This window comes from Cydia amplana, chromosome 2, assembly GCF_948474715.1.
Source record: "Cydia amplana chromosome 2, ilCydAmpl1.1, whole genome shotgun sequence".
In the NCBI taxonomy this organism is placed as follows: Eukaryota; Metazoa; Arthropoda; class Insecta; order Lepidoptera; family Tortricidae; genus Cydia; species Cydia amplana.
The window spans coordinates 5538869-5561401 of NC_086070.1; the positions used below are offsets into that span (position 1 = coordinate 5538869).

The 22533-nt window shown below is 35.6% G+C and overlaps 1 protein-coding gene across 2 annotated transcripts; it reads right to left on the reverse strand.

Annotated features, from left to right (window-relative positions):
* Positions 1 to 6860: 6860 nt before the first annotated feature.
* LOC134662057 (uncharacterized) lies at positions 6861 to 12667 on the reverse strand. Of its 2 annotated transcripts, XM_063518331.1 has the most exons (6): positions 12528 to 12667; positions 11365 to 11424; positions 10125 to 10214; positions 9715 to 9820; positions 9069 to 9119; positions 6898 to 7001 (listed from the first exon to the last, which is right to left on the reverse strand). In XM_063518331.1, the coding sequence occupies exons 1-5, from the start codon at positions 12619 to 12621 to the stop codon at positions 9086 to 9088; spliced, it is 384 nt and encodes a 127-aa protein (XP_063374401.1). In that variant the 5' UTR covers positions 12622 to 12667; the 3' UTR covers positions 6898 to 7001; positions 9069 to 9085. The 2 variants fall into 2 exon arrangements, with proteins under 2 accessions (XP_063374400.1, XP_063374401.1); XM_063518330.1 differs by lacking the exon at positions 9069 to 9119 and having other exon boundaries at positions 6861 to 7001.
* Between the last annotated feature and the right edge of the window lie 9866 nt (positions 12668 to 22533).

Below are 22533 nucleotides of genomic sequence, written 5' to 3' on the forward strand. Positions count from 1 at the left end.
GCAATGCGACAGTAACAGCTATTTACTATGTGATAGCCATCGTGACTACGTTGTTGTATCGCGCAGGACCAAGCCTTAGCAGATATAGGTTATAACTCTAAAATTTAAAAAAGCGGCCAAGTGCGAGTCGGACTCGCCCATGAAGGGTTCCGTATTTAGGCGATTTATGACGTATTAAAAAAAAACTACTTACTAGATCTCGTTCAAACCAATTTTCGGTGGAAGTTTACATGGTAATGTACATCATATATTTTTTTTAGTTTTATCATTCTCTTATTTTAGAAGTTACAGGGGGGGGGGACACACATTTTACCACTTTGGAAGTGTCTCTCGCGCAAACTATTCAGTTTAGAAAAAAATGATATTAGAAACCTCAATATCATTTTTGAAGACCTATCCATAGATACCCCACACGTATGGGTTTGATGAAAAAAAAATTTTTGAGTTTCAGTTCGAAGTATGGGGAACCCCAAAAATTTATTGTTTTTTTTTCTATTTTTGTGTGAAAATCTTAATGCAGTTCACAGAATACATCTACTTACCAAGTTTGAACAGTATAGTTCTTATAGTTTCGGAGAAAAGTGGCTGTGACATACGGACGGACAGACAGACGGACAGACGGACAGACGGACAGACAGACAGACATGACGAATCTATAAGGGTTCCGTTTTTTGCCATTTGGCTACGGAACCCTAATAAAAAGGAGGTACTTTTCGTTCCTTACAACAAACCAACTTTTTTGGAGTGAAAATATTCCTCATACCTTTATTCCTGAAATATTAACTTATTTTTACTAATATTAATTTAAACTGTACCTATTAATAAAAGGAAGCTACGGAGGGCTTAATTAATAAGGTAATTATGGTTATCAATTAAATTAACGTTCTTCGCACCTCTGTATTTCAGAAGATTGGACGGAGATCTGACACTTTTTTTAATGAAATCGCGTAGGCATGAGAGCTCCTTTTAATTATTAAACTTCCCTTCGTCACGTACGAGTCCGAGCACCTGAAATTCTTCAGAATGCAGATTCTTTTAGTTAATTCTTAAAATATACCCAACCATGAAGGGATACGTATTTATTTATTCAACCATTGATGTAGTTAGCAATCTACAAATTCTAAAAGTACTTAGTTACCGGATGGGGTATTTAAAGCCATATTTTAAAGCCATTGTTCCTTTTGTCCGGAGCTCAGAATCAAAAATTAAGCAGCCGAGCAGGTTTGCTTTCAAAAAATCCTTAAGTGAGCACTTTGCTGGCAGTACTGGAAAATCTTAGTGTTTCTGCTTTGTAAGTTCATCTGAATTCATATGTAGGTGTATGTATATGTATGTATATGTATATATATATATATATATATATATATATATATATATGTGTGTGTGTGTGTGTATATATTTATATATGTTTATGTCTGTGTATTTCTTATGATTGTATTGTGTTCGTACAGGTACGTAATTGTTTCATCTATACCACATATTTTTTGCACCGCCTACAACTTATCTGCTTTGCCTAAAGGCTGACTGGTAGAGAATGCCTTATGGCATTAAGTTCGCCTTTTGTACAGTGTGTTCTCTTATGTGCAATAAAGATTTAATAAATAAATAAATAAAAACGTAAACAACATTTTTTGAAGTGATACTTCTTTAGTGGCGCTGGGCACTTTTTGAGGTGGGGAAAAAATGATAAACTCGAGACAGCGTAAGGCGATCACGTGACCGTAAGGCGATCACGTGACCGTAAGGTTTAGATGGCCACTCATTTAGATGGCATTTAAATCAATAAAGAAAAACTCAATGAGATAATTCAATAAAGCTACCTACATCTTGATGAAATCGCCAATAAAAGTGAACTCTAGTACTGGTAAATAAAACTCAAAATAATATCATGACAAAATATATTTAGATGCGAGGTTGCAGACTTTACAATTTCTATTGTAATTTTAAACAAATAACGCTACAAGTTTGAATTTCGAATTTTAAACAAGCTCACCTTCAAGTCCTTCAACCAGCGATCAGCAATTTCGGAACTAAAGTTTTTCAATAGAAAGGAGGATGGATCAATTATACATAGTATCCTTTCGCATTTTCTCAAAGGTTAGCTGGAAGAGATCCCTTTTAGGGATAAGTTCGCCTTTGTACATAACATTCTTATTTTTGTTTTGTTTTTGTCCGTTTTATGTAAACCTGTTTATGTGCAATAAAGTGACATACATACACACATACATAGTGCTGCAGACATTTTGGACTAGTCATTGAGTTTTCACTTCTGTCGGCACTCCCGGGGTGCAACCCGTTGTTTTTGTTTTTATTTCTTGGAAACAATTGCTGTTTATCCTAGGTAGGTATACTTTAGTTAATAGTAAAGTTAAAAGTATGTAGGATCAGGCTGAACTCAAAATTTTGCTTGTTATGCATTAACATAAAATAACATATAATACTAGTAACATTGACCTATGTACACACAAACGCTGCAAAAGCACCGATTTATTTGTAATCTTGGGTGCCGTGGAGGGGTGTGGAGCTTAAAAATAGTTCTGCCAATTTAGTTTAGCACATTATCTAATCCATCCATCACAATCTTCCCCTATATTGTTCGTTTTCCTCAACATTCAGTAAGTACAGTTTGACCTAATTTTCTCAAGTGGTATCAATTTTATGGCTCCTTTATCAACAATGCTTGCACATGTGGGTCACGTATTATTCAATAAGCCCAGAATTAATACAAACAGTGGACGTGAGGTGGCGCTCAGAATGGCACTTTTTCCGCCCCTAATAAAATTAGTTTTGGTCTCTAACTTTTAGTTCTAATATAAAGGTATATTATCTTTGATTGGTATAGTTGGGACCCTGGTGTTAGTTGGCGTTATTGAGGTAGCCAGTTATGGAGACTGTATTAGGTGGCCAGTAGGTAATAACTTTTTTACATCAGTGGTCACGCGTAAATACCGTGTACCGCGTGGTACTCATGTACCTACATAAATATACCTAAACCTAATTAAATGGTAGGTTAGTTAACCTGATAAGTAAAATAAAGTTGCCCAAGGAAATCAATTAAGCAAGAATTATTTAATCAATCAATCAATAAGTAAATAAATAACTCTACTCAGTAAAATTATATATTAAAGTTGCATCAAAATCATTTTAAAAGTGAAGGACAACTAAAACAACTCCATCTAGCTATTAAAAAAAACAACTGATATGCCATAGTTCAATTCAATACCTAGCTTTTGAACATCCGAGTACACTCGAGAAACTTTACTTCGTTTTAAGAGTTTAAAGATAAAGTATTTTTTAACACAAAAAATATATTTGTCTAACAAATCTAGAATTAATCTTCAGCTTAATATTTCAGCTTTATGACGATACTAATTAACAGACTAACGAGATACGCATTTTTCTGTACAAATACTTGAGAAAAGTAAAGTCTTAATAAAATCTTAATTAATTTATTAATTAAATATTCACTCTTACGTCTAGACAGCCCAAATAGCGGCGTTCTTAATAGCTTTTTCTCAGTTACGCATGCCACAATTTCCAATGTTAACACGTATAATTAATTAACAAGAATAACTGAGGCGACGATTTACCTAATTCATAGACTGAGGACATTATGTCATTAAAAGTTTTAATTAACTTCAGCGTAGTTGGCTAGAATGTTAGTCAAAGTATTTTTTTAATATTCGACATCAGTGAGATTTGAACTAGGTAGGTATACTAGTACTCGTAGGTAAATTTAGTGTAAAAAACAAATAAATATTATGATTCAAAGAATGTCGCATCTAACCACAACGTGGTCGTAGTCAAAGTTTAACAACCACTTTTTACTGTGTTTGTTTTTTTTTTATACAATAAATTGCTTTGCAAAATAGTCGAACGACAGGGAAACTTTCACCCAAATATTTAACCGCATTAATAAATAGATGAAACAATTTGAGAACCCGGCTAAATTAGTGAGAATCATCGCACCCCGGGAGTTGGGAGGCCGAACACGTCTCTTATTAATTTTCTGCAATAGATTTAAGTATATAAAGTTGACTACGAAACCCGAATGAATTAAAACACCTAGCCCTTTAAACTTAATTTGAATACTTGTTAAGGATGGCGTTTAATTTGTTAAGCTTAGTGCTTTGATTATGGATATCGCAATATTGTAGAGCGCTAGTATTCAATTTTATTTTGCGATTTTATAAAATCAGTGAAGTTTAACAGATAGACCCGTGAGAACTTTTACTTGATCGGATCTGAGAAGTAAACCCATACTCCGGCAAACCCACTTTGTCAGTAGAAAAAAGCGTGAAATTCAAATTTTCCATGGTAGGACAACCCTACGCGCCTGAATTTTTCTACGCCGCCGCCTTTTTCTACTGACAATGAATGGAAATGGCTTGCGAAACTATATCTGAACTCGTTTTATCCGCTATCCAAGCTCAATTACATGCTCCCTTTCCGAAAAGCCTATCATCAAATGAAGGTATCAATTACTCGTAAACACAATGTTTCCAACATTTATTTTATGCCAAAGGGAACTAAGAGCTTCCTTAGAGTAAGATCTTATATAGTAAAGGCGAAAATCCCAAATAACCTATTACACCCATTCCCAAAGCTCGGAAAACTTCATTTCGCGCTAAGCTCATTTCCCTGCACCCTTGTAACTGTAGCTTTGCCACGTTTCATTAACGGAGGAGGTCACCTGAAAACATTTCCTGCGAGGTTTTCCTTTTACATTTTCTTTGTGGATCCCCTCAAAAGTGCTAAGTTGAACGGGAGCAAATCGAAGCAGACGCGGTCTGGCACCGATCTGGCAGATAGAATTACCAGCCCGGGGCACTCTCGATATTGGACATGATTACACATCGGTGGGTGCGAATTGCGAAATCGATTGATTACTTACTTCGCAGTTTCGTGTATCACTTACTTATGAAATTCCAAATGAGTAGATTAAAAGATTCTGATCTTAAAAATCTTCATTACAGTAAATACTATAACTCCCAGATAGGTTAGGCTTTCAGCAATTAAAGCTCTTTTTTTTAGCCTATTTTAGTGTCCCACTTCTGGGCAAAGGCCTCCCCATTCCTAGAAAATGTAATAAATATGGAACTATTTTGTGTTCCTTACGTTTGAGTATAACCTGATACCCTAACCTAACCTAACCCAACCCAATGATATTATACAACCAGGTTGTATAATATCATTGGGTTGACATAAACTTAAATTGGAGGCAAATTCAACTTTTGAGATTACATTTATGTTCATGGCAACTATGACATGGGGCAATTTTGCGGTGATTTAGTGACGGGCAAAGTCACCTTCGTTTATTAAGGCTTACTTACCTATTCTATGATGACAGACAAGATTGTAAACAACATCTAAAATATATCCTGGTAGAACACTAAATTCATTCACGCGGAAAACAAATTTAGCATTTATTAATATTACACTTGTTGCTTTTGCATCATAAAATTCGTAAGGAAGCTGCAGTGTCCGGGACTTGAAAAGGAGCTGAATTTTTGCGTTGTCGAAATTTATTGAAAGGAAGAAGCACGAATAGTCGAATAACTGCAATTTCTTTTAAATAATGTAGGTAATAAATATTTACATTACAAAATTATTTAAGAAAAAAAGGAAATTGACAGTATTTACTCACTAAGTTAAGGTTTTACCATTAAGTTTATCAATGTGTGTCTGACGGTGTGTGGGCGGTAAATAAAGAAACCAAGTTTATATAAAAGAAAAAAGAAAGAATGATAACACATTTATTTAACGTCACAGCATAGGACATTAAAAACACACACATATTAAATAAAAAAAAACAGGCCAAGTGCGAGACGGACTCGCGCACGGAGGGTTCCGCATCATCAACAAAAAATAGAGCAAAACAAGCAAAAAAACGGTCACCCATCCAAGTACTGACCCCGCCCGATGTTGCTTAACTTCGGTCAAAAATCACGTTTGGTGTATGGGAGCCCCACTTAAATCTTTATTTTATTCTGTTTTTAGTATTTGTTGTTATAGCGGCAACAGAAATACATCATCTGTGAAAATTTCAACTGTCCAGCTATCACGGTTCGTGAGATACAGCCTGGTGACAGACGGACGGACGGACGGACAGCGGAGTCTTAGTAATAGGGTCCCGTTTTTACCCTTTGGGTACGGAACCCTAAAAAGAAATTGGGATGCCTACTTAGGATAATGCCGTGGCAATCCATGGCGCTGATTTTAAGTGTGGACCCCCTGGGACAGCCAATAAACTATCCAAAACCACTGAAAGTGCTTGTACAAAGTAAATGTATGACATAGAACCGAGCACATTCGTAGAAATAGACTACCATCAACAAGACATTTTGTATGTTTAATAGATACAAGGTTCGCTCGAATCTGCTCGCTTATGCATTCAGCTGAAACTGTAGACAATGCTACCAACTTAACGGAACAGTTCGGCTCTTAAAGTTAAATGGAATGAATTCGAACACTATTTGATTTTAGTTGAATTTAAATTTTACACAGCGAGGCGAAACCAGGAATTGGATTGACTTAGTTTTTACTTGATTTACATGAGAATAGTTAAGAAAGTATTTTCAAATTAAAAAAGTTGCAGAAAAAAGCTAGAAGTAGATTCTGGCTAGACTCTGGTGAATTTTTCAATTTAAATATTCGACAGTTTTGTACGGCGATGAATAAAAGATAATTCTTCTTACTATTTTTTATTACTCAATAACCACCGTTATTATTTCATAATACAAGTTTAAGTAGATATTTTCACGATATCTAGGTAAATTAATATTAAAAAGTTCTATTTGTCGCATCGTCCAACGATACAAAATTACATTGTACCATTTACCATTGTCGCATAGTAGTTATTCTTTAAAACGTTATTTTGATTATGACTTAACACAACACAACATGTAATACTTGTAGATCATTATATAACTATGTCTTATTATTCTACTATAAAATCCGTGTTGTTCTGATCGTGATCCTCACCCTGATCATACTCTATTCTGAAACAAGAAGAAGATTCCGTAAGTTGGTACCTTCAAACGTAAAGAGGTTCAATAATAGAACCTTGCCATTTATAATTGGAGCATTCCACCGATAATGCCGATAAGAGCTCATTGATGTCCAGCTTTTTGCGGGTACGGTTTTCTGCAGAATCCCGTTTTAGTAGCAGGGATGTTGCGGATGCAGATTTTTTGACATCCGCGGATGCGGATGCGGATGCGGATTTTTAAAGGCTCACATCCGCGGATGCGGATGCGGATGCGGATGTCAAGATTAGGTACTTATAAAACGTCAAATATTACATTTTTAGTATTTTTTTATTAAAAAAAACCAAACTTTTAGTATTTGAGCAAGAATATAGGTGCGTTATATTTAATAAACAGTAACTTCGCCGACTTTTCTGGATCTAGACGATTTCGTTATAGGCAGGGGTCGGACAAAAAGTGCGGATGACGTAAAAATGACGTAATCTTGCACACAGTTTGAGTTTGTATTTAAACTTCCGGGTGACATGTAGTAACAAAGTAGTATTAATGAAGTAACAAAATAATCGTAAATAAATCCATGGAATTAATAATACAGGTGGTAGGGTGATGTAGTGAATAAAATAAATTTCACGAAACTTGTTACCATAAGGTATAATTATTTGAAATTAGTTAGAACACTTAGAACAAGTCTGTGGGATCCTCAGATAAATAGGTTTAATAGTCAAAAGTGGGAACAGTAGGTAAGATTAGTAAAAATAAAAAAAGAATTTGATGTTATTACACTTTTATAGCTAAATTTTAGCTAAATATAATCATGAAGATACAATAGCTAAACAATAACGAAGTCAATTTATTGTTCATCTGATTGACAATGTGTCAGTCAAAAACGTACTTACTCATTTCAAGTGGCGATATCGTTTAATAAAGAGGTTGATAAATGATAAGTGACAATTGTTTATGAAAATCAAAAATACTATTTGAAATCATCCTATAAGTGGTTTGACGTCATCCGCACTTTTTGTCCGACCCCTGGTTATAGGTAATGACGAAATTACCTAGCACTTACGCCGCCGCTAAGACGTTCCTGTACCGACTTGTTCGACATCCGCATCCGCATAAGCTCCGCATCGATTTTATGCGGATGCGGATGCGGATGCGGATGTTAAAAATAATGCGGATGTTCCGCGGTTGCGGATGCGGATGCGGATGTTCGCAACATCCCTGTTTAGTAGTACCTATACATGCTCAAATACATATAGTAACGTTCACACTCGAATTCTGTTTGCGGTAAACTGCAGGCATACTACATAAAACTGGATCCTGCAGAAAACTGGGTACGGTTGTACCCGCCAAAAACTGGACGTCAGTGGGAAAAAGCTCTAACGTGATATTTTATTTAAATACTTTAGATAAAAACCAATATTGGCATGATAACTTGACCGCCCACTTTCGACCAAAAAAGGGTAATGAGCGGAAACGGAGGCAACGGACTGAGTGAATGAAGTAAAAAGGAATAAAATTCCACTCTTGTTCAGTGGAAGCTCTTGTATGCAATGCACTCCACCAGTGCGAGCTAAGCGGAAATCGGGCATTATAATTATATATGTCATTTTGTGTCATATTTAAAATTTAAGTAAGTAAGTATCTATCTAATAGAGTTTGGCCAATGAAACGTGACCTAGGATGACGAATTCTCTTTATTATGAAAACTTTGAATTCAACACTTTCAATGGCCAGATTCTTGATCATTTGGATAAGTATTTAGGGAAAGGTGAAGAGAGGGCAATAGAGAGTACTCTCTCCAGGCGGGTGTTATGCCTGGGGACCGAAGTCCACTGAGAGATAGTCAGAAGGAGTATGTATAGTAATTGACATTTGAAACTCCGTAAGTGCGATGTAGGTTTCTCATAGAAATAGAATGCGACAATTACAAGTCTCTGAGGTTTCTACCTCACTAACGCCATCTGTTAGAATTACGTGGCAAGTCGTCGACAGTGACAGCTGGAGGAGACGCCACAAGTATATACTTATCCAAATATTCAAATATTCTTAATTGAATAAATAATATATTATTATTACCTATCACCAACTCCTCTCTATTTTCCGTATGGGCAATAATGCCCTTCATCCCTGCAAATTATTTTTTATACATTATAACAAGAGCACGAAAACATTTTTCTATAATGTTTTATATAAATTTCTATATTTTGACGGATACAGCGGCGCAACAACGACGTCGCCATACAGTCACCAGAGCTACATTCCGCTACAAATAAGATCGTGTCAGATAATTTTGCGGCCCTCTTGTAACATATTATTGCAGGTGACTGTACCTAATGCAGCCGCAGTTGACATCCGAACGTCACCTTTAAGTGGATAGGGTACGATCGGTTTTCCGTACAAACGTATTCCCCATTTTCCTCTGTGGATTAAGATTAGGTATTGAAAATATTTTTACACAATTTGATGTATTTTAATCATAGCTATGCCCGGTCGTTAATTTTTTTTTCGATTTTGTAATTATTAAAAGAGTTAGGAGCTAAAAAAAACTCCAAACTCTTATAAAAAAGTTTCAAGTCGGTCGTCCCCTTTCATCTTAAGTTTCACACTGACACTTCGCGGCAATAAAAAGAGGGCTGCTGTGCCGTCACCTGCAATTCACGCGCGGTTTAGATTCAGAATATAAAAAGCTGATCGTCGTGTATCAGCTAAGTTAATTTCTTACGTGGGCAAAGCATGTTTCCCCTGTAGCATCGCCGACAGGGCAGTTTTCGAGCTTCGCTTCTCAGGTATCAGCCCTTCCAGCAACGAGTCCTTATTTAGCATATGATCTGTATTAACAAACAAAAACAAGGGGTCTAAGATGATTTGAAACTTAAACGAGGCTCTTCGCTCATTCAGCAGTCTCAGCACATCTAAATCTATTTAAAAGAATCGGGTTGGCAATCTAATTCTGTATAATTTTAGAGTTTTGTAAAAAGAACATTTATGGCAAGCAAGTCACCTAAAAACTTCTCGAATCATGATTGCATTTCAATAAACAATCCTCGGATCGTGTAGAAGACGCCAGTTCATATCATTCCCGAGTAATTTACTCCCGTGTAAAACTGTTTAATAAAACGCAGGTATACCTACTTTTGAATACATTTCCTGTCCTCTTCCTATACTCCTGTTCCAGTATCGGCAATAATCCCGGGTACAGCTGCAGCGGTGTCCGATAGAAATCTGTTAAAAACAAAGCTTTAAATATATATGGAAGCCTTGTGGGAAATTCGCCCGTTTGAAAGGTTTTCAATTTTACTCGTCCGTTGAATCTCGTCGGAGCTTTTACATTCAATTAAATTCGGATACATTCACATTCAACTAAATTAAAAAACGCATGGTCTTATATTCGACAAAAGGACTTAACCTACCTACTGCTATTTTAATGATAATTCACAATTTTTAATGACAATTTAGGTTTTATCTTTATTCCTCATTTTTTTGTTCATAAATACTGCTTAAGAGGATTATAAAAGAATTTTTCTACTCCCGTACCTTTATTTGTCCTTTAAAAGGTCGTACACACACCTTTAAACCCCTATGTTATAGTTGTCAAGACAAGTCTTTAGTCTATTCCCCAAAAAAGTATTTGTGCATACACGCAGTATCTTTTTGGCACTTTTACGATACTTCGTGTAACCACCACTTAAAAAATATTGTATGAAATACATTGTTGCCAACCTAATTTTAATTGTCATCTCTGACAGATTAGTACTAAGTGCGCTGCCAATTTACAAAATATTCATTAGGTTCTATAGTAGAAACAATAAAATTGCTTCAGAAGTCAGAAACGCGCATGGGACACCCGTAATATAGCAAGATCCATAGGCTACGAACACCGCTTAGCGTTGCTTGTTAGTCTCCATAGGCTACTGTGGCCAAAATCGAGAAAAAAAATATCCAAAATTGTAATTTAGATTAAGAGCAAGCACCAGGGCCTCATGAGTTACAAGAAGGTGTCGCTGGCCAACCGGCCGTGGGGCGCGGGGCGCGCGCGGTGGCCGGGTTTGGTTTGTTTACCTACATATATGTCCTATATGATTCCACTTGTTTAAAGTATTATTTTTGTTGAATGAAAAATATTTGTTTACATTTTTTTTTTTTCAAAGTAAGTGCTTGGTCGTAGAAAAAGTATTGTATGCAACGTTGTTTAACTGAGTCAAAAAATACTCGTGGCGTCTTTATTAACAATTTTCGGCTTCGCCTCAAATTGTTACTCACGCCACTCGCCTTTTTTGACCCCTCTTAAACAACGGTTGCATAAAATACTATTTGTAGCTTGCCGTAAGCATCCATTTATAAAAACTACACACCTATATCCAGTCATACTTACAAAGCCGATCCGCCATCGCAGGGCCTTCGGGCAACTCGTCGGAGCGCGCACGCAGATAATCTGAAGTTTAAGAAAATTTTAATTTAAGATCAATGCAGTCGTAATTTGCAACAATCAATGCACACCAAATTAATTTTGTAATAGTAATTGCCAATAAGTCAATTCAAATCACATAAGAATTATTATATTTTATCATCAGAAATTACCTAAACTTATTTTTTTATCGAGTCCTAAAAAAACTATGGCCAACTACCCCGGAATTACCCTATATGTCGTCGATTCAATAGTCAATAGTCAAATAGTCAAAATATACTTTATTCATGTAGGCCTAGCAACAAGCACTTATGAATCGTAACATACTTATAAATTATCTTAAGCTAATTATCAGAGCAATTTATTGATGTTATTATTCCATAAGAATATTGGATTATTATACAAATCAAATTAAACACAAATTAAATTAAATTAAGAATTTCACAAAAGGATCGTCAAACATGAAAAAAAAAATTGTATAAAAAAAGATTTTTTTAGTAGGTACCTATTAATAGTTAATAACAATAACATTTCACAATAAATTTAACCAATTTTAAGGGTGTCGATGTTGATGTAAGATAATTTACGTAACAGATTCATCTAAATCTAAAGAGGTGCAAAGGGCCTTCACAAGCTCCCGCCACGCCTTCCTATCTTCAGCGACCCTTCTGACCTCGCTCCAACTCAACCCGACCGCTCTAAATCTAATACTATGTAATTAATAATTACCTAATTAGTAGGAATGGTAATACAGATTTCGGTTAAAATTGGAACCCGCACGAACATACTTAATAGTCCCCATTGACCGACGCGTCTGTCCACGGTGCCAGCCAACGGTGTAACATCATCCTTCTTATCACGACCAGCCGTGGCTCACTCCGCGATTTCGTCGCTTTGCTACAGATAGCTAAAAGTACATCCGTTCCGCCCCAATTTTGGGGAAAGCCAAAAGCCGCGCGTGGCGCTGTCGCCACCTAGCGGTCATATCTGTGCTGATCGTAACAGACGCGTTTTGTTAGAGAGTGAGTCTTCTGTACTTAGTACTATTATTTATTCTGTGTCACGGCCCGAGTGCCTCGTCTAGACGGTGTTGACCACAAATCTCACTTACAAAGTAAGAAAATAAATACCTTTATAGTAATTGACGTCTTTCCCGAGGTCTGAGCAGCTCGCGGCGGCGACTAGCAGCAGTATTGAAACAAATGCCTCCCGCATAGTGGACATGAAGACTGATGGAGCTGGAGGAGGCGAGCTAACTGAAGGGCGAGTAAACGAAGTAGCGCTTTTTATAAATCCGCGGGTTTGGTCACTGGCGTGGGATGTTGAGTAGGGGTTCGATTCTGCGTAACACATTGCTTTGTAAAAAATTATATACTCGTATTGTGACATAGAAAACTGTATCAAATAAATATAGACAATGTAGTACCTAAGTGTAGACATCGCAGTGTTAATTATTATCAGATACCGAATTATTGGCGTCATTAGATACTCGAAATAATGTGGACATGACTCCAAAGGTAATACATATTAACCAAAGGTTAACCAAGGGATGAAGGGCATCCATTTTTGACGAGACAATTCAGAAGTTCGAGCGGCTATAGTAACGGCATGACTCCGATCTCTGACTATGATTCATACTGTACTTATTCGTTATATTGAAGTAGTTAATACCTCAAGGCATTCTAAATATTGAAAAAAAATCTTCTATAAATTTCTTTTATCGTCCATTATTATTTTAGTCAGAATACTTAAGCCAATTCCAAGTTCCTAATTAGGTACAGCTATAAGTATCTACCTCGCTAAAACAAGAAACTCAAGAAACAAAAGTCATCCTATTTAATATTATTCTTATTCGGCATTTCAGAAATATTACCCGGACTGATATAAAAAGTTCATTACTGAGCCCCGGAATCTCTAAATGATGCCATAAAATCAAATAGCTGGAAGGAAAGTGAAGCTACCAGCCACTGGAAGAATGAGGTACCATAAAATGCGAGGGAAATGACATAAATAGGATATCTTTCTGAGGCCCGGGCATGCTACGGACAGCCCACAGCGTGACGTCTTTCTTAATGCAAATGACAGGGACTGTTACAAGATGGCCTTTTTCTGAGCTGCATAAGAATTGTGGGATAAGGTGAAATAATTTGTTTGTTTTAAATTTTGACGAAATGGGAATTAGGTTCTATTGACCAAAGATTTTGTTATTTTGTCTATGCTTTCCACTAAAAGTGGGTTTTAGATTTAGTTATAGCGACAATAATAGCGTCATGCCTCTTTTGATTAAATACCTTTATGTATATTGACTTTTGAGTAGGTAATAGGTACTTCAAGTATTATTAAACGGTTTCTACAATCAGTCATTCATTTGCAAATTTATTGTTAACATGTTGATGTAGGTATGTTTAGACACGGCCTTTTCCATGCATGGTAAAAGTTCCATACACCTCTATCTAGTGATTAATGAATATAGTTTTAGTCAAGTCAAGTCAGATAATGTTTCCGCTACTTCAACTTTATTCTACAAAATATGGCTTTTCCAACTTTCCAACTATTTGAAAACAGAACGTGGCGAAAACGGCGGATTTCTCACGGCACTTGAAGCGAAGCTTTCAGCAAATGAGCGACGCGACCTTTAGCCGAGCAACACGAACAAAGCCCCGGCATCGGGTTTCATAACCGACCGACTTAAGTGGACCCCCGTCTTCTCACAAACCCCTCCAGACAACAAGCGAGAAAGACGTCCAAGAGTTCTCTGTAAATTTGTTGCATCTTTTCCAACACTCGTTGCACATTTTTGCAGCCAGCGTGATAATTATCAACGCAATTTGCCTCTTTCTTTTTTATTTCAGGCGTATTTTTAATGATCGCGGATTGTGCGGCCTCAAATTGGAGTCTGCCAACGTATTGTTCTGTAGTACCTGCGCTACGCTGTATAATTAAAAGTTTATTCAAGTTGTGAACTGTGCGAGTAACTTTACTCTTGGTATAGGTTTTTACGTCAAAATGTTCCCGTATTTTCAGGAAAGTTCGATTACATAGCAGGTGCTGAGATGAGCGAAGACGGCAATTAAGACCGGTGGTTAATGAAGACATACGTAACCTGTTAATTTGTTGGTAAGGTAAAGGCACCAACACACAGTGGTTGGCCAGGAACCATTGATTATGATCAACCTTTCTTAATACTCGTATAAGTTAGCAACCCGCCCCGGCTTCGCTCGGGTAAACCTTAACAAATACACCTAAACCTTGGTGTTTCCCGTGGTATCTTGGCAAGATGTCAATTTTGAAAAAAAACGAAGTAAATAAATTTCCTAATAAAATTAATAGGTAGGTACTGTTAATTATTGGAAATTATAATTTTTAGTTATAGAAACGATAGATTTAAGTTATTTTATTGTTTCTGAATAAAATATTGACCTTCTATTAAACTTTAACGTGCGTTAAATAGATATTGATTTTAATGACGATACTTTTATTAATTATCTAAACATTGGATTCATAAAAGAAGGCTGTTTCCTTGTCCGAGAAGGGTGTAAAGTGTCCCTAATAACTGTTAAACTCGTTAAAACTTCCCCAACATCTTTCATAAATTAATTAAATTCGGTACAAATTAATTAAATGTATGAGCAGTGATAATACGTCGTTAATTAATTGTCCGAGACTTTGATTTATGTTGCAAGGCGACGGACAGAATGTCCCTATTGTTCGCACAATATGGTTTAGTGAGCTAAGTTTTCAATTAATTATAGGACTGGTCTGGTATTACCTATGTGCGAATTAGCTTTTCATAAATTTATGAAATGATTTTAATATCATTTTAGTTTAGTCTCATACAGAGCTAACTCGCTGTGCATAAATAATCTAACTTATAACGAGGATTAACGACGAAAGCAACTTTTTTATTATTGTAACATTTATACAGTACTTAAAGCTAAATAGGCGTGCATTTATGAATATGTCATGACTCATGTATGATGTAGGTTACTACAATCGTACTTTAGAAGGTGCCATCGCAGAAAGTAGGTACCTAAATACACCGATAATTTGTTTTGTATCACACTGTAACAATTTAGTTTATCTACACCTCTATACAAATACAATGTGTTAATTTGGAGAAAAGTTGCGAAGTACCTACGTAAACAAACCTTTGTTACTATTGTGTCCGTTCAATGTGGTCTACAGTACGGATATGATGGTCGTTCTTGTCTACGTGACAGCGTGATAAAACGGTGTCCGTCACTTTCTTTCCCACGGTGTTAAACAGTGACAGTTATTTTATCACGTGGATAAAGATGGATAAAGCTATCCATAATAGGCTGGCTGGTCTACTGGGACACTAAACGCTATTCACAACTCACCGAGTGTTAGCCCAGTCATTTTACGGTTTCGTAAAACATTACATTGTTGTAGTTTGTATTCTGTTTTTGATATATTTTTCTGTTTTTATGTAAGTACGATTTCGTGTTTTTAGGACATACACTATGTTTATGACTAGTGGCTCTATAAGCTGTTGAGTGGTAGACCTCCATAACTTATGAAAAATGTATCTCCAAAATCTGAATCGACTAAAAATCCATACTTACCTTTATCGAAGCTACTCATAATAAATATTTCACGAGAATCGGTTGAGAAATGCGCCCTGTAGTAGACTACTGTAGAGTAGGTACTTAGAACATCCGACTATACCGTCGATTTCGCTTGGTCAATGAGTTAACTCCACTTAATTCTCTTATTTTATGAATAAATCTTAAATACCTATTAGGTAATGTTGCAAAGTCACCAAATTTAAAAAATGATAGAAATTCATAGCGCCTTATGTGAAAGTGAAAATTATTATAATTTGGTGGGGATAGCAAATTATTCTAAGATAACTTTCGATGAAACTTGGGGATGGCAGTTCTCTATGTCAATTATCTACCTTATATACCATAGAATTTATTAAAGAGTGTAACGCCTACATACTTGTTAAGTACCTAATGCTTAATAAAATAAACAATAGAAATTGTCGTAGAAATCTACAAAGACAGATCGGGTCTCCCACGTTGAATAATTAACATATTTGTCCACTCGCTAAAGTACTTAGTGCAAACATTTAGGGGTTTACATAACTTTAGGTACTTACCTAAACGAAAACTGTTGAAGGCAGAGGGCGGAATCAGGGCTTGCTTTTGATCTCTTGTGACTAGGAAAATATTTTTTGCTCCCCGGCCTACACTTGTAACTATGGCGAGTCCCAGACTTGTAACTAGGATGAGAGGCAATAAATAAGAGATATTCCAGTAGTCCCTCACCCGATTACCCGTCATATCGGATATCGGATGTCACTCGATCTGCCGGCTCTATATTTGCTATGGATTTAACTGTCTATTTGGGCCAGATTTATTCCACGTCGTTCATCTACGACATAACGAAGATTGAAGTTCACTCTGATTTTTTCTAGCGTTCGCATCAGTAGTTTGCGCTGGGTAGGTACCTACTACTGCCATCTTCTACACAAGTTAGGCAAGTTCTCGTAAGATGGTAGGTAAAAAAAACGTTTTTTGAATCAGTTGTTTTTCCCAAAAATGTTTGGACCATTGTTAGGATATGACTTTTTTTTTGGCCTTCTTTAGAGATAGGTGTGTCACGCGTATGATAGCGTCAACATATTTGTTAGTTCCTATGTAGTAAAAAGTGGATTTTCAACTATAAATTAACGAAATTTTACTTACGGTTTTAACTATATTCACGACGTTTTAACTGTTTCGCGCTACAGATTAAATTATATAAGAGTATCTTTCCTTGACTACAATTAAGCAGTACAAACGGTTTGTTTAGCGATAAGACAACGCGCGTCGCCGCTAACTCGCAATTTATTACATTTATACCTATCCCACAGAAGCTAACAAAAGCTTCTCTCCAGCTATTAGCTCCGTATTTCACGTCTCCAATTGTCTCGCTCCGGGTATTAGTATGTGTCCCAACTCGCGGCTTAACTCACAATCGTCCGACTCCATTTGGACTAAATGAAAGTAATGCACTATTTCTGTCCGCCACAGCGCTTTACGGGCGAGTTTGTCGAATGGGTGAGACTAACGACAAAATATACTGACAAAATGAACTAACTCAATATAAATAGGTAAGCCCTGTTGAGTTAGTTTCTTTTCTCAGTACCTACCTAAATATCATATACCAAATAAATATACAAATAAAAGTGACGACTAAGTCTCACGCAGCTAAAGTAGAAAAGGGTAGGTACAAGAGTAATTTTCAACTTATACCCTTGAATTGGCTTGTCACCTTTTTAGGATTCCGTAGCCAAATGGCAAAAAACGGAACCCTTATGGATTTGTCATGTCTGTCTGTCTGTCTGTCTGTCCGTCCGTATGTCACAGCCACTTTTTTCCGAAACTATAAGAACTATACTGAAACTTGGTAAGTAGATGTATTCTCTGAACCGCACTAAGGTTTTCACACAAAAATAGAAAAAAAACAATACATTTTGGGGGTTCCCCATACTTAATAGAACTGAAACTCAAAATTTTTTTTCATCAAACCCATACCTACGTGTGGGGTTTCTATGGACAGGTCTTCAAAAATAATATTGAGGTTTCTAATATCATCTTTTTCTAAACTGAATAGTTTGCGCGAGAGACACTTCCAAAGTGGTAAAATGTGTGCCCCCCCCCCCCCCTGTAACTTCTAAAATAAGAGAATGATAAAACTAAAAACAAGCAACAGCGGTTGCACTCCGGGAGTGCCGATAGAAGTGAAAACTCACCTCACTACGTTACCGACGCCCGGTAACACGATACATAGGTACGTTTAGCGGAGGTATTCTATTTATTAATTATATATTATTATCATTCTCAAATAAGATCACACTTTTTCATTGACATGTTTATTTACATACTGCCATGACAGCGTCAAATTGTCCTAAATCCCCTAAATACGGAACCCTTCATGAGCGAGTCCGACTCGCACTTGGCCGCTTTTTCACTAGAGTTACAGAAAAGAACACACCTACTCGCCACCGAAAATTGTATTTGTAATAATTGGTATTGATAGGTATAAGCTGGTACAAACAGACTTACTAGTTCATTTACGCATGTAAAAACTATACTGTATATGAAAGGATAAATGAAACATGTTTGTCATTAATAATAAACACTATATTTGCGTATAAAATATTTCACATTACTGTACGTCTTTTAAAAGCAATATAAAATCCTACATCTACATACAAATACTGTTATACTCATTATATTTAGCTGCCTAATTTATCATTTTTCTTTTATTTCAGTAAAATTATGAGATATGTACGTAGTAGTAGTACAAACCGGAAAAATAATATTTTTCAGGAAAACAATGATTTTGAGGAGCAATGAATTAGGTACGTAACTTAATATCAATTATGAATATCAAATTGTCTTAGAACACTACCTAGAACATCGACTTTCGAATATTGTCTTGTCTATATCCGTCTCTGACTTACGTAATAGGAATGACAGAGTTAGATATACACGAATTTCGATAGTTGATGCTCTCAGTAGGTTCGGCAATGTCTTTTCATGTGGTCATTTTTTGCATAATTATAGGTACTCAAGGCAGTGCATATTTTAGTCCAGCTAATAAGTTAACCTAGTTTACTTCAATAAAATATTAGATCTTCAGCTCTTAGGCAACAATGATATTGTTAGGCAACAGAAAGTACGAGAAATTAGATGGTGTACAAACATTACCAATTGTCAATTAGTCTTAAGGTGACAGTCCATTTCCAACCGCAGCTGCACTACTGTCAATTTTACTATGGAAATTGACAGTAACAGCGGCGCGTTCAGTACCAGTAGTGCAGCTGCGGTCAGAAATGGAATGTTACCATTAGGTAGTTACGACAAGTACGTACTAAACCTACTCTCTAATTGTTAAAATCACGTATTATGTACCTACTGTTTTTTTTTGTCTATTCATAGTTTAAACTCACTTTCTCCCACATGTTAGCTTGGTTTTGTTTTATTTTAATTTTATTTTCATTGTGTTTTCCCTGATTGCCTTGAAAACCAGCGCCATGGCTAAGTATCTTAAGACTTCCCCATATGCTGAGTGGCATTCATTTTGGTGTTAAAATATATTAGAATAAGATGTATTATAGTTTATGTTTTACACCAAATAAATTATTACTATTTCTATTCTATTTGTATTTCTATTATGATTACAAATATTTGTCTAGCGTTTAAACAAAAACTGTCTTGGTGGATTTGTCAACAAGGCTGTTTTACTTTTTGAAAAACTTTTAAAATTGCTACAATAATTACAACACTAAAGCATAAACGCAATCTCACGGTTTAGATTATTTAACATGCACCTTATTATTTACAATAGGTATACTGAATTAATGTACTGTATTAATTAATTATATTAGTTTGTCAATACCGGCAATTAGGAAATGTACGGAGATCAGATAGCACATGTGGTTAATATGTAATTTAACTTTATTTGTAATTCAGGCACGCACATCACTATTAGTAAACTAAGTATGTTGGATTGTAAACTAAGGGAATGTCAGTATCAAATGATATGTAAGCATTGAGAAGCGGACAAAATTAAATAATTAGGTAATATGCATAATTCATACAATACTAAATTACATGAAATACGTTTTGTGAAAGTTTCTGGTTACATATATGTCAAAAATACACGCTGCATATATAAATAATACGAGAATCAAATATCATTAGAAATATCATGTAGGTAACTGTACTGCTTATTATGCATGTACAAGGAAAAACATAATTGTAAAATCCTAGTCTAAATATGTATACAACCTACAGAAATCCTACCTGCTAAGTGTCTAGACACTACTACAATATAATAACAAATATTTTGTGCAAAAATTGAGATTTTTATCAAGATCGAATCACAACATGTTGTCTTAAATATAATACTATTTTTGAGATATAACAAAAGTAATAAAATTACAACTAATTTAAACACTTACAAAAATCGTTTGTTAACTTAAAGCAATGAGTATTACTTATCCTAAGATTCGTCAGTTAATCTTATAATTGTATAGATAAGTCCTCTAATTCTTATAATACTATTAGTTTCAGCCATTATTCTCCTGGGCCACAACCCCTCGCACCGACGACAGGTCACCTAAAGCACTTTGTAAAGCATTTGTAAAGCAAGGCAATTACAATATTATGCGAAATCATCTAAAGTATACAGTGTGTGGCCTACAACACGGGCGAAAAACTTGTGGTTTGTATTTTAAAACACTTTTAAAATTTATTCGAACACGCAATGTATTACGAAATTGATTATGCCTGTACGGTGACAAGACTGACGGGCAATGTCAATTAGACGGAATTTAAAGTACATTGAAAATATTATTTAGTTTGTTTGAAAAAGGGACAATTTTAAGACTACATAATTTCAAAAAGCTGTTGAAAAAAAGTTTTATTGTTTGAGGAGTAGAATCTACGTTTTAATTATTCGCCCGTGTTGTAGGCCAGACACTGTATAATATACTTTCCACTAACACTATCAATATAAACAAAAATTACACTTGTTAAAAATATGACATTAAAATGTAATCGACAAATGTTTATATTTGTTGTAATTGATCAATACATTTCGCAACATATTTGTATACTACGTAACTTCTGCGAATACTTTTCACTTTCACTCTATAATTATTTCGTTACTTATATTTTCACAGCTCTTTTAAGGCTTATACAGTACAGTTGGCCAATATGAACACATATTTTGAGTGCAGACAATTTCCTATTTATAGTTTGTCAAACGACTGTTTTTCAAACATAGACAGAGATAATCATACTATCTTTGTCTTACACTAGAATAGTACCCAAAAGAAAAGGATGAGTATAGTCTTCCTGGTTCTTACTGACTGACAAATTGGTTTGACCAACTATGGTTTATACCTAAAAAGGATATTGTAAGATCTATTGGCAACGATTGTAAAGTTCGAACAAGCTAATCCAATGGTCATATGGCATGTTACTATTTAGATCTTATATAAAATACGACGGTTAGATTAGATACCTCAATATCATTTATGTCAGCGCCATCTAGAGTGATCGTTATCATATCACGGCTTTACCTGAGCATGTCTATTTGTTTAGTTATCTCTGTATCTCTGTGGAAACTGTCTGCACTTTGGGCTCAGGTCATTTACGCATTGAATAATTCTTATGACGACATCAACATTTATTTATAAACTTTATCACCATCAAGATAACTTGAACATTCAGGAAAGAGGTGAAAGTGAAGGATTTAAGGAGTCGTTGTGAAAAGCTATTACGTAAAAGTTTGGGAAAAGCTACGTTAATACATAACCTACGATAGTAGGTAAGGTAGTGACTATTAGGAGTTAACAACAGATTTAGAGCGAAAAGATCGTTATATTTTTTCTGGCCAGACAATATTGTTAGTAGCGATAACGCCATGTAATTAAATCATATCCTTGTAAACCTCAATGAAATAGTTAAGTCTCTATTAAATAAACGACAAGTAATACAAAAAAGTCAAAAAACAAAAGATACTCTGCAGCGGTATAGCGGCATATAGAGTTATACCAAGAAAAGTCTGCAGCGATTTTGATGCCCACGCAGTGGAAGTGTTATTTATACGTCATAATTTCATAGAAGTTTGACGTTTAAAATAACACTTGAACTGCGTGGGCTATCAAAATCGCTGCAGACTTTTCTTGGTCTAACTCTAGTTGTATTATTTAGGTTAAACATTATGACAGGTAAGCGGTAAAGCGTCATACAAAAACTAAGAACTCAATTCGCTTGGTGTACAAAAACGAGGAACAATATAAACTTCGATATCGTTAGGTTCTACATGTAGTTCGTATCACTGAATAGAACGTTTATACTTTTTGATTTTTCATTTTCTACTGACAATATTGAACGACTCAATGCACAGATAAGAACAGTCTTATGTTCTTTCTAAATCCGAGTTAAGTTAACAACAGCGCCATCTATCATAAACTTACGTAACTAGCAAGCATCGGCGACGTCGTCTCTCCAGGCCGTTCACCCACAGACAAGACATCCTCCAGACTGAGCATAGTAGCGCTACCCCCTCTGCCACAAATATACGATAGTTTTACTCCATCTTCGAGTC